This window comes from Nanorana parkeri, unplaced genomic scaffold (assembly GCF_000935625.1).
Source record: "Nanorana parkeri isolate BGI_ZX_2015 unplaced genomic scaffold, ASM93562v1 scaffold751, whole genome shotgun sequence".
In the NCBI taxonomy this organism is placed as follows: Eukaryota; Metazoa; Chordata; class Amphibia; order Anura; family Dicroglossidae; genus Nanorana; species Nanorana parkeri.
In genome coordinates this window covers 688,408-701,681 of record NW_017307019.1, presented here as the reverse complement: position 1 = coordinate 701,681, position 13,274 = coordinate 688,408, and the positions used below count along the sequence as shown (strand labels likewise).

The following is a 13,274-nucleotide window of genomic DNA, read 5'->3' as shown; positions in this document are numbered from 1 at the left end:
TTTGTAAAAAATGGGGGGGGGGGGGGAATTAAAAAAGTTACTGTAAGTCATGATGATATAGACATGACCAAGCTGAGCTCCCGTGATGATTTATAATACATACAGACGTGCTGGGAAGGGCCTGTTGCCCCCCGTCATGGGCCAGAAGAGGTCTGCTGCTTGTTAGTGTCTGCAGGACTGTGCCATTAGAAGCAAAGAAAAAAAACAAACACATGAAGAAAAAAAAAAAAAGCACAAAGTAAAAAGGTGAACCTTTGCAACATGGAGCAAATAACATACCTTGTCTCGTCACATTTTCTGCTGTGCTCAAAGCCTGACCACTCAAATCACTCACTACACTGTCCACAGTCTGATGGTGCTTTAGGAAGAATGGCAGAATGAAGCGGCTATAAAGAATCTGGGATCCATTCCATGAGAAAGGTGCCATACACCACAGCAAGAACGCACACTGCAGAGAGAAAAGGAAAAAGATGGAGACAGATACTTTAAAACATCTCACTGCAGGCAAGTGCCATTTCAGAATGAACTATATTGTATGCCACATGTAAATTAAAGGGAATGGCTTTGGTCTACAATAATTTTTGTTTATACCTTTTAAATATATTCTTCTATTGTTATTTAACATGTAGAGGGTGCATGCATGACACTTCGGGGCCAATTTATACCAGATGTCTGTTATATTGATGTCTGTTCTCGGTGATACTCTACAAGGTTACATACACCAGTCTGCATTTTATGACTTGTACATAAGCAGGGTGGAGCATGTGGTGTCCTATGGAGTTCTCTTTGCTTTAATGCAGCAGAGTATTCAGCGACTGTGGGAAAGCTGGTCACGTGACAGTTCCATGTGACCGGACTCTCACTCGAGAAAGCGTAGCAATATCTGTTTGCTTCCAGACAACCTCTCTATTTAAACTTTGTATGAAGCTATACTAAAGGGGAACACTGATCCATCATTCCTAGGATTATTATAGTTTTTTTGTAATATTGGCTTAAGATGTATACAGATTTACAAAACACACATTTGTATGTGTAACCATTTCTAAATGTACTGTCCATAAGGTGATCTGTGGATTTCTGGGCCATTTAATTTAAAATTTGCTGTTCCACCCCAGGCATTTCAAGATATTTTAATTGGACCTCCATAAAATCAGCTAATCTCATAGCGATGGGATCTGGATGGTCCAGCAAGAAATGGACCCCGACGTTAGGCCACACATGCACCATGCCTAGCAGTCTTTTACACAAAACAAACATGTGAAAGCTATATGGTGCCTGATTCGCTCATGTATGATGTAATCACTGCTTCTCTATGCAATGCAGGCAGATCTTGGCTGGTGGGAGGAGGAGGCAGGATGTACATTGCTTCCTGAAAACATAACCCATATAGCTTTCACATGTTTGTTTTGTGCCTTAGTACTCCTCTCACGGGCCCTCAGCCTGGATGCAAGCAGTAGGCTGACTCTTAGGAGGAGCCATGCAAACAAATTATTTGATAGGTGGAAAGGTAACTTCAGCATATGATGCTGAGCCTCTAGGATTGAAAGAACTGAAATCCAATGAGTGAAAAGGGCAGGTCAGGTACAGTTTGGCTGGGCAGGTAAAGGCTAAAATGAGGCTACATCATCTCCAGCAAAGAAATTAGACAACTGCTATCTGACTGCACATTGAAAACCACACAGAATTAAACAATTTCAGTACAGGAGAGAAGCCAAAAAAGGCCAGCAGAGAGCAAAGAATTGCCCGTGTCCTCCCTGCAGCTGACCCTTACCCATTTCTAAATTTACTGAGGTAGGGCTTTTTGCTTCCTCATATCAGAAGCTCCGGTGGAGGAGTACAGTAGTGACATCACCTTGGAGGAGGGGGCACCGTTTTTGCGCACATTTTGATGGGCGTCTGTATGCTCATACATGAAGACACGCATTTTGACTGGCAGCTAAAGAAACATTGCAGGCAATGGAAGAACGCAGGTTTAAACGCGCTAAAACACTCACGAAAATGTGCAACATGCTTCTGCTGCGCGTTTTTGGCCATTTCCATTGACGTCAATAGGGCAAAACACTCTTAACTGCCCAAAGAAGCTCATGTACCTTCTTGGGCGTTTGGCATTTTCCTGCTGAGTGTGAACCAGGGCCATTAAAAATCATGGGATTTCTTGTATTGGGCATTTAAAAGCACTTTTCTATTGGGTTAAAAAACACCTAGGTGTGAACCAGGCCTAAATCTCACTCCAAATCTCCTAAGACTATCAGTCAGTGACAGCAGTGCCTTACGGCTGTAAATCTGCAGTGTGAGACCCAAGTCTGTAAGCAAAGCAGTGTCTAGGCGCTCGCACATACTAGGAAGCACACTTATTTTTCAGGAAGAGTTAAAGACAAAAACTTGACATTTTTCTGAGTAGGGTTTAGTCGCAATTAAGATTTCTAAATTCTTCATATAACAGCAAATCTTTAACTTTGAGTCCCGTTCCACCTTAGGAATAGTAAAGCATTTTATAAAAAGAAAGCAATAAAAAAAATCTTCTCACCTTTCCCAAATAGTAAAATGGAAACCAGAAGAGGAAAATGTCCGAGAAAAATTCTACCAAGCTGAACACTCCATAGACCACCCAGTACGTCAGCCATATCGTGTCATCTTTTTTGTCTGGACTTTCAATGGCCTTAATTCTATAGAAGACAAATCAACACAAATACTAAACACAAATACTATACAAAATCAGCTTACAATGTCAGGTGCTCCTTTAGGTCTAGGGCAGGGCTCAAAATTTCCACTCGCCCGCTCGCATTTGGCGAGTGGAAATAAAGAGAGGGCGAGTGGAAATTCAGTCAGGCACGCGGTCACGGATCGCGTACCTGACTATGAGAGCAGCCGCTCCTTGCCGTCCTGTCCTGGCTCCGTTACTTTCGATCGATCACCGGAGCTCTGACAGTTCTGAGCCCCGTTCGCAAGGATGGATTAGTAAGGTCTGCAGACCTTACTGCAGAGAACGGAGCTCAGAACTGCAGAGCTCCGGCCGAAAATGAACGGAGCCAGGACAGGACAGCAAGGAGCGGCTGCTCTCATAGTCAGGTACGCGATCCGTGACCGCGTGCCTGACTGAATAAAGTTACAAATTTATTTTTGTAACTTTATTCTGCCTTCAACATTTAAAAGTGTAATTTCATAAGATAATTTAAGAGGGTGGGTTTAGGGGCGGAGTTAAGGCCGAGGCAGGGTTGGGGTTAGGTGGGGCAACTGGTGGCGAGTAACTCTTAAGGCCTGGCTAGTAGCTCAGGACTTGAAATTTTGAGCCCTGGTCTAGGGTATCGGGAAAAGTAGTTTTACTTACCCGATTCCCACTCCCCTGGCAGTCAGTCCCTACACTTCAGCTTTTCCTTGTCATCCTCATGTATAATGCAGGTCTATAAGCCCTGCATTGTACTTGATGACATCAACAGGCCTCCAACCACCCAGAGTTCAGCTTTAAATTACTCTAAACTTAGGAATTTAAAAAAATGCTTTCAAGTACTTTCCCTAATAAGTACATCTTATTTGTGCATCACTCAGCTGCAGATCCCCAAATCTCTGAATTCATACTGACACTGTCCTTCCTTCTGGAGGGCGAATACTTTTGTTCCCCATGGTCCCTGTGTGTGTTGTAAAGTAGTCACCGCTCCAACCTCGCGCCCATGATGGACTACAAGCTCAATAAAAATAAGTAAACTAAACGTGAGCTAAACCATCACAGGAGCAAGCTTGGAGCTGTGGCTACTTTACAACACACAGGGACCAAGGGGAACAAAAGTAGCCACCCTAAAAGAGAACTATGGGGTGAGAATTTCACTCATCCCCATAGTTGGAGCCGACGCATGACATTGAAGCTGTCACACGTCAGCTCTATTGATCGGAAGGTTATCGAAAACATACCGCTGCTCGCTTACTTCCTGATCATCTTCATGCAGAGAGCAGTGACTGTCACAGCGCCAAACAGGGATTCCCCCCCTCGACTATCCGTCTCTACAGTGGTGACTGGAGGGACAGACGGGGAAGGGGTGGGCATAGCTGGCTCTGCCTGTAGATAGGCAGAGCCCGCTGTTAATCAGCCAGCGGGGTGGATTTGGACAGTATTGTCAGGATCTGTCCCGGCTGTGGTGCTCTCAGCATATAGTGGGCAATAGTCCGCTATATACTGAGTTTTGGGTCATTGAAAGATGTTAGTATATGTCCTCCCGTGACCCTAAAGAGAACTCTGGGGGAAAATAGGTTACCCCATAGTTCTCCTTTAAAAAAAAAGGTACTCAAATGCATTTTTAAGATTTACCTCCTGAGCTTAGTGTCACTTTAAATATGTACCTTCAAGCCTTGTTCACAGCAAATGCAGAGCAGATCTGCATGAGTGAGTTTTTGGTAAAAAAAAAATATTATTTTTTTTTTAGTTTAAAATGGCCTTTCAGTGCGTTCCAGGCGTTTTTGATGCGTTTGCATGCGTTCCAGTTTTTTTATACCTGTTCTGGAACGGAACGCTGCGATGTGAACTGGAGCTAAAAATACCATTGGAATACATTGGATGCAATTTTGCTCCGGTCTGTAACTGCTCTGCGCTTGGTGTGAACAAGGCCGAAAAGGTGCCCATACACCTTACGATTATCGTACAATTTTCGTATGCGATCGACTTTTCGGCCGATAATCATATGTGTGCATTGCAGTGTCCGACCAACAGTACTGTACAATCGTACGACTATTGGTGAAGCATGTTTGAAAACTTTTCTAGATCGTACGATTTTCACAAAGGTTGCTGGCGTTTCCGTGCGTCAAAAGTCGTACGATCTACACGAAAATACGGCAAATCAATTACCGCATTTCGTCCAGGTGGTTTTCCTTAATTAATCTTGCGATCATCAGGGCAGGATGGGGCTGACCGTACGAAAATCGTACGACTATTCGATCGGACGAAAAGTTTTGTCCGATAATCGTAAGGTGTATAGGCACCTTTAGAATCATTCTTTCCACAGCTGACACAAGCATGTCAATACTTACGAAGTGTAAGCAGGATACACAAAGCCAATCAAATTGCAGATCAGAGAAGCCCCATAGCCAAATACCAGGTACAAGCCCAGAGAGCAGAGGGAGCCTAGAGAGAGGGGAAAAAAAAAAAAAAAAAGTATGAAGCAAGACACTGGTTATAGATCTTGAGAAACATGACTTGTTTCTAGGGTAAAACACTGGATTTTATCATTGAAAAAGATAAATATGTTATCTCATCTATAAAGTAGTGTTTCAAGCAAACATGATTACTCACAAATGCATGAGAAATAGGGCAGAGCCAGGCAGTTAATGCAGTGTAATAATCCTCTGTCTAGCACTGTAAGCAGCCCAGGTCCACATGATTACCACATGATTAGTGTCACCAGACAAATCAGCTCCCCCTCCCCCTCCATGGATATTTCCTGCTAACCCTTATCGGTAATGACCAATGTCTTGATGACGGCTAGAACTGTATAATGACATGTAAAGTAAGATATACTGATTATCCAGCTAAAAAGCCTGATGTCCCTGCACATTTCTGAACTTCCGAACCAAACACTGATCATTTCAGGTTAGTTCCCAATGACTGCCAGCCTTTCGAAACATACCTAGGGGGGCATGTAGACATTATTGCAATACCCTCTGTAAAACCTAGTAAATGTAAACTACATGCACATGTTTGCTAAAACACTAAATCATGGAAAACAATAGCAAAATTTGGATGGGGGCTCCCCGGCTAAATAGGTCTGTAGCAGCTGACATCGTCAACTGGGACAATATGGGGTTGAGTTATAAGCTTGGTACCAGCTGTACACTGGGCGAATGCCATTCACTATGACATTCCTGCCACAAAGTGGAGCCGAGTTCACAAGCCAATTTGGTTTTAAAGAGAGATTAATATTTGTTCATAGAGGTTGCTCTCAAACATTTTGGAAGATTTGGGACCCCTGGCTATTGGCACCTGGGTTACCTATGTTAAAGGTTCCAATTATTTTGTAAAGAGAGGTAGTAGCAGGGGATGTTTGGAAGATTTGTAATAAGAAATCCTTTTGGTTTTCGTTTAATTTTTATCTCGTTTGTTGTGCAATTTGGTTTTGTAAAAAAAAAAAAAAAGTGATTAGAAAAAAAAAAGCATGGAAAATTCCTATACTTCTCAGCTCCTTCTAGTGATGGGAATGTCATAGTGGATGGCGTGTGGCTAGGCCATAGTTTTATATACCAGTCCCTAGGTGTCATCGATCATAATATACATTGGGGGGAATTTATCAAAAGTGGAGCAGAAGACTCTGGAGCAGTTGCCCAGGGCAACCACTCAGCTTCTCTCTTCAGTTTATTCAGTTAAAATTTGAAAATGGAGAGAAGTTGATTGGTTGCCATGGGTAACTTCTCCAGATTCGGTCTGCCCCAGTATTGATAAAGTTCTCCTAATAATGCCTAAAAACAAGGAAGACCTGCAAGAGAACTGTTAGCACAGACTACTAAAAACCAGCACTTTAGATAATTGTTAGGGATGCACCGATACCAGTATCAATATCGGTGCCGATACCGAGTATTTGCCCAAATGCTCCGATACCTAGCACGAGTACTTCCTGTATCAGGAAGCCGGGCAGCGCATCATTACACACTGCCCGGGTTCTTGATTGGCCGGGAAGCGGCTCAATGCTCTCGTTACACGCAACCTGGCTTCCTGAATGGGACTTCCGTTACTCGGTAATTGGTATCGGCGAGTACCGCAAAAAATGATCGGTACTCGGTACCAAAATAGCGCTATCAGTGCATCCCTAATAATTATAATAGCAAAAAGGAGGGAGAGGGGGCCCGATTTGAGCAAGTAATTCAATTTTCCCAAATTACTTGGGAAAATTACTTCCCATATACGTGTACAGCTAGCATTAAGCATTGGGATAACACATACGTATGCATTACACTGCTGAGAAGGTGTTAAGGTTTTAGCAGAGGATATTTTTTACTGCATTAGGCATAAAATGGTTCATTTCAGTCTGTAGCAGAAGATCAGGACAATATACTCTGCAAACACAGATAAAAAAAAATACTTCTACTGCACAGAAGGGGGGGATCTGTGACATCAGCCCTTCTATACTGAAACCTCAGTTCAGTTTTCCTAATCAGCCCCCTAATTGGGCCCCCTTCTACCCCAAAGCAGCCACGTGGGCTGCTAAGGCTATTGTTACACCACATGCATTTTTTGAGTGTACACATGGCAGCTGGTGGATGATTGTACAGGCAAGCGTTAGGGCCTATGGAACACTAAAGCTAACCATACACCTTGCGATCATCGGACTAAACCTTTCGTCCGATGATCGAACCGTCGTACGATTTTTGTACGGCGGCCCCATCCTGCCTCGATCACAAGGTTGGAATCAGCGGTAATTAAAAGAAAGCACCTGGACGAATTGCAGTAATCCACCGCGCGTATTTTCATCTGCGTATGTGCAGTGTAAATCATACGAATTTTGACATATGGAAACGACACCGACCTTTGCGAAAATCATACAATTGACCAAAGTTTTCTAACCTGCTGGTTAATCAAAAGTTGATCGATCGTACACTACACATCAACCTTCGAATATCGGACAAAAACGTGATCGGCTGATATTCGTAAGGTGTATGGGCAACTAAACACAAATACAGGTGTATTGGCATACAGCGTAAAATACACCAGGGGCCCATGAAGCTACATTTTTAGTCCATAGGACTGTATGGGCAGAAAACACTGTATGTGGGTATACTGGTACACGCTAGTTTCATTTTGGGGAACTGACACCCATGGAAATTGCAGTACCGGTATTGACACATGTATAGCCTCGTACAGTGTTTCCTGTCCATTCATTCCTATGGACTTATAATGTAGCAGGGGTTCACAGGCAACACAAATAGAGGTGAATTTGATGCTGCACACTTATATGTACTCCCCTGTGCATGAGCCCCCTACTGTGTTTGGCAATATTATTAATCACCACTATACAATATCCTAAACTCTGATCTCATCATTCACTTGTTATTAAAACAGGTTAAATCAGCCAGCTTGCTCCTTACATAATCTGCCAAAAATACTACGGACTTTTTAGGATTGTAGCAAATGCATCTGACAAGGGGAGGGGGGTTGGTCAGAGGCACAGCCACCTCTCTAACGGCACCTGTCCCCCTACCCGGCATACACAGGACAGCACCGGGCACAGACGTCTCACCGGTAGCCAAGAAGTACTTCTTGACGCCAGTCTTCTGCTCCACCTTCCCCAGGAGCCGCGACACGACATTATCCCCCTTCAGGTAGTTGTTGAAACGTTCCCGTAGAGAAGTCATGGCGGAACGTCACCACCGAGGTCTTCACCTCTGAACGGCGCTCAGGATGCCTAGCTCCGGGCTGCTGACGTCATCCGCCAAGCGGCTAATCAATGAAAAGGGGCGTGCCCCCAGGTGGAGGTGAGGCTGAGGTAGAAGAGGGGAGCGCGGATGGCCCGAGCTGGACTTATGCAGCTCTGCTGGCTGTTATTACATTTCAAACGTTGGCTCCCTGTATGCATGGGACTTGTAGTTCCACAAATATGGCCACGAGCGGACAGTAACGTTTTAGGGCTTGTTCACACGAAGCGCAGAGCAGTTTCAGAACGGATCAAACTGCGTACAATATAATATAATGGCACCGTTTCAACGCCCCCCGCCCGCAGTGTGATCGGATGCGTGGCAAAATTGCCTGCGTTCCATTCCACTGCAAATGCAAAAAATGCTGCTTGCTCTATTTTTTTTGCGGTGAAACGGAACGCAGGCAAAGTTTTGCCACGCGTCAGATCCCACCTGGGGGGGGGGGGGGCACGGAAGCGGTGCCATTGACTTCAATGCATTGCCATGCCCCAGAACGCAGGGGGAAGGTATGTGAGCGATTGCGGTGCGTTCCGCAATTGGTGTGAACAAGCCCTTCAGTCTCTCTTCAGTTCGTTCAGTTAGGCTTTGAAAATTAAACAGAGAAGCTGATTGAAGCTGAACAGCTCCAGATTTTTTTTGCTCCAGTTTTTATGACTTCCCTTCCAATTTGTTTTGTCACGGATGGGTTTGGTTCATGCCACCAAAACGCAGTGGTGTGTGCTAAAAAAAAGTACGGCATGCAGTACTTTTTTTTGCAGTACAACCGCCTCGCACCACGATGTGCCTATAGAACAGCGGTTCTCAACCTGTGGGTCGCGAGCCCGTGGGGGGTGGAATGACGATTTGCCAGGGGTCGCCTGGGAGTCTCCCGCTATTAGATAGCGGCTCCCGGCCGCCCGGGAGAGAAACACTTTCTCCCGGAAAGATTTACTCTGCTCTGATCGAGCAGAGTAAACCTTTCCCTGCGATAATTTTTTCTTTTACTTTGGGGGCCGCCGGCCGCTGTAAGTCAGAGGAAAAAAAACCCACCATAGGAATGCATAGCTAGATTCCTATTGGCGATTTCACTTTGCAAAAGCCAATAGCAAACTAGCTATTGCACCCGCCCTCTGCTGCTGCCAATCAGCAGATGGGGACCTGAAGTTCTCCATCAGCAGACAGCCGCAGAGGGCGGGTGCAATAGCTAGTTTGCTATTGGCTATTGCAAAGTGAAATAGCCAATGGGAATCTAGCTATGCATTCCTATGGTGGTTTTTTTTTTATTCTGACGGCCTACGCCAATGGTTCTTAACCTGTGGGTCGCTGTGTGATTTCTGCTGTGCTAGGTGAGAGTCCTCCTCAGCCCTCTCCTAGCGCAGCAGTGCCAGTTCTCCCACCACGCCGCCAGATGTTGCTGCAGCAGCCGCGTCATCCCTAAATGTTACCGTTGGGGGGTCACCACAACTTGGCAAATGTTACCAAGGGGTCCCGGCCCTAGAAAGGTTGAGAACCACTGCTATAGAACATTATGAAATGTCACTTGTGACATTTCAGTAAAGTTCTAAAAAAAAAAAGTGTCTGTGTCTGGCTGGCAGCACTCACCAGCCGCTGTGCGTTTTGAGCTGCGGCTGGTGTGAATTGGCCCTACAAGCCTAAAAAATGTCCATGTTGTATATTTCTAGACTCTGACTGACACTATGACATAACCTGCTATAGTAGGGACCAGTGGCGACTCTAGGAACAATATATAGGGGGGGCACATAAGATACAACAGTCAAATCTGGGGGGGCACTAATAATTTTCATTGCATGTCGCAACCGCTGGGCACCAATGAGCTGATTTAATTGCGGATGGCATCGGCACCACGCGGTTGCGACATGTACTCCAACGCCGCCCACAATCCTGCATACCGCAACGGCCGGGCGCCGATGCCATTCGCAATTTAATCAAATCTCGGCGTCCGGCAGGTGCGGAATACAGCAGGGGCTGACTGGCAACTTTTAGCCCAGGGGGCAAGTACAACCCAGAGGCCCATGGTGCAGCAACTTAGCCCACCCTCCAGCTCTGCCTCTTCCCCCGCCTTCCCCCCGCCTTTGGCGCTGTGACACTGTCAGCTTCCTGGCGGGCTCGGCACGTGGAGCTGTGAACACGCCCGAGCCCATCACTAGTGAGGACTCCTAGTAAGTCCATAAAAGGGGTGACTGGCTGGGGGATGTTGTTCTCCTCCCACTGGGCCCCCTACATGGTTCTGGCCTTACTCCGCTCCATGTCCACTACTTAGGCACTCTCGCCCACTGTAGACCTCCGCTGGCTGTCCATGCGTCTGGGCTGTGAGCTGTGGGAGGGGCCGGAGAGTGTCAAAGTCAGTGTTCTATAATTTTTCTCACCCCTATACCTTCTCTCGACAGTGTCACTTCCAGTGGGGCCGAGTCATCTGAATCGGCTGTTTTCATGAATCCCTTTCTTCATGACATGCACACCTAGAAGTGACGCAGTAGAGAAATTAATGGGTTGAGGAAAGTTAGAACACACTGGTAGGGGAGGGATGCCTCGTCAGTGCTGTGCGCGTGTACGACAGCTGCGACCCTGGTACTTCTGCCACTAACTCCGAGCTGTAGAGGGACTACAAATCTCAGCACAATATATAGCAATGCAAATTAATACCACCAGCTAGAGAGGACAATAAATCTCAGAAATACATTGTACAGCATTGCAGAATTCCATCAGCTATAGAGAACTACAATTCCAAGCAATACATTATACAGTGGTGCAATGCAGAAAACCACCAATGGTAGAGGACTACAAATCCCTGCAATACGTTGTACAGCAATGCAGAATAATACAACCAGCTATAGAGGACTACAAATCCCAGCAATACATTATACAGCAATGCTGAATAATATGAAGCTACATACTCTGTGTTGCTGCAGGGTGGTGGCCTGATATCCCAAAGGTCTCAGGGGGGCAGTGTGGGGTCTCTTCTGGGGCCCTAAGGGTCTTTTGGGCGTCGAAAGCGATGTAAGCAGCACTGTGTGGTTCCCCAGGTAGGAGATGTGCAAATGTTGCTGTAAACATGCGCCACAGTTCACAGAACGTCTACTGAGGTCCCCAGCAAGCACAGGACCTCAGGCAGCCACTTTAGTTTGAAATTTTAAAGTGTCGATGTTCTATCAAAGTTTGGGACTACGTTGGAATGTATGACCAGTCACACATTTTAACGTAATTCCCTACATGGTTCTGGCCTTACTCCGCTCCATGTCCACTACTTAGGCACTCTCGCCCACTGTAGACCTCCGCTGGCTGTCCATGCGTCTGGGCTGTGAGCTGTGGGAGGGGCCGGAGAGTGTCAAAGTCAGTGTTCTATAATTTTTCTCACCCCTATACCTTCTCTCGACAGTGTCACTTCCAGTGGGGCCGAGTCATCTGAATCGGCTGTTTTCATGAATCCCTTTCTTCATGACATGCACACCTAGAAGTGACGCAGTAGAGAAATTAATGGGTTGAGGAAAGTTAGAACACACTGGTAGGGGAGGGATGCCTCGTCAGTGCTGTGCGCGTGTACGACAGCTGCGACCCTGGTACTTCTGCCACTAACTCCGAGCTGTAGAGGGACTACAAATCTCAGCACAATATATAGCAATGCAAATTAATACCACCAGCTAGAGAGGACAATAAATCTCAGAAATACATTGTACAGCATTGCAGAATTCCATCAGCTATAGAGAACTACAATTCCAAGCAATACATTATACAGTGGTGCAATGCAGAAAACCACCAATGGTAGAGGACTACAAATCCCTGCAATACGTTGTACAGCAATGCAGAATAATACAACCAGCTATAGAGGACTACAAATCCCAGCAATACATTATACAGCAATGCTGAATAATATGAAGCTACATACTCTGTGTTGCTGCAGGGTGGTGGCCTGATATCCCAAAGGTCTCAGGGGGGCAGTGTGGGGTCTCTTCTGGGGCCCTAAGGGTCTTTTGGGCGTCGAAAGCGATGTAAGCAGCACTGTGTGGTTCCCCAGGTAGGAGATGTGCAAATGTTGCTGTAAACATGCGCCACAGTTCACAGAACGTCTACTGAGGTCCCCAGCAAGCACAGGACCTCAGGCAGCCACTTTAGTTTGAAATTTTAAAGTGTCGATGTTCTATCAAAGTTTGGGACTACGTTGGAATGTATGACCAGTCACACATTTTAACGTAATCCTGCCCAGTTTTACAGCGGTGGAATGTGTGACCGCCCATCAGGTCAAGCATTCCAACACTTTGTCTGCTGTTCCAGGGCAGATCTGCTCACTGCGCATGTGCAGGAGAATCGATCTGCATTACCTAATCTGCCTGAAACTCCTGATTGGTCCTCAAATGTCAATTCTATCCGACTTTGTGAGTGCGATCTCACATTCCACCGCATTCACAAAGTCAGATAGTAGTGACATTTTGAGTGACATTTGAGGACCGATCAGATGTTCCAGGCAGATGGGGTAATGCAGATGGGTTCTCCTGCACATGCGATGCCGATGTGTCCTGGAACAGCTGACAAAGCGTTGCAATGCTTGACCTAATGGACAGTCACACATTCCACCGCCGAAAATCTAGGTGCAATTACATTAAAATAGAACACCAGTATCTGTGTTTAATATTGGGACATTTTCACGAGTATGGGTACTCATGAAAATGCCCAGTATCGGCAGAGATACCGGTATCGGTATTAGTGCATCCCTACTTTTAAGCATTCAAGCCTGGGACACTGCAAATGAGAAAAGGCATGAGGAGTTTTAATTCTGTAAACTGTAGGATGGTATTAAAGAAAATTAGCCAAAAGGAGGAACTTTATATTCCATGAAAAAAAGCCCCATAGTAAGCCCTGTCCTGCATGTCTGTAGAATAAATAATCATTAT

The 13,274-nt window shown here is 45.6% G+C and overlaps 1 protein-coding gene across 2 annotated transcripts in view; it reads right to left on the bottom strand.

Moving 5' to 3' along the window:
* REEP6 (receptor accessory protein 6) overlaps positions 1 to 8,442 on the bottom strand; it is a 13,565-nt gene extending 5,123 nt beyond the window's left edge. The window contains exons 1-5 of one of the 2 annotated variants that reach the window (XM_018564445.1): positions 8,214 to 8,442; positions 5,017 to 5,110; positions 2,528 to 2,666; positions 280 to 448; positions 104 to 177 (exon numbers count right to left, since the gene is read on the bottom strand). In XM_018564445.1, the coding sequence (XP_018419947.1) occupies positions 104 to 177; positions 280 to 448; positions 2,528 to 2,666; positions 5,017 to 5,110; positions 8,214 to 8,328 (591 nt within the window). In that variant the 5' untranslated portion in view covers positions 8,329 to 8,442. The remainder of the gene's footprint in view (positions 1 to 103; positions 178 to 279; positions 449 to 2,527; positions 2,667 to 5,016; positions 5,111 to 8,213) is intronic. The other variant, XM_018564446.1, reaches the window with a different exon arrangement.
* Positions 8,443 to 13,274: the final 4,832 nt, after the last annotated feature.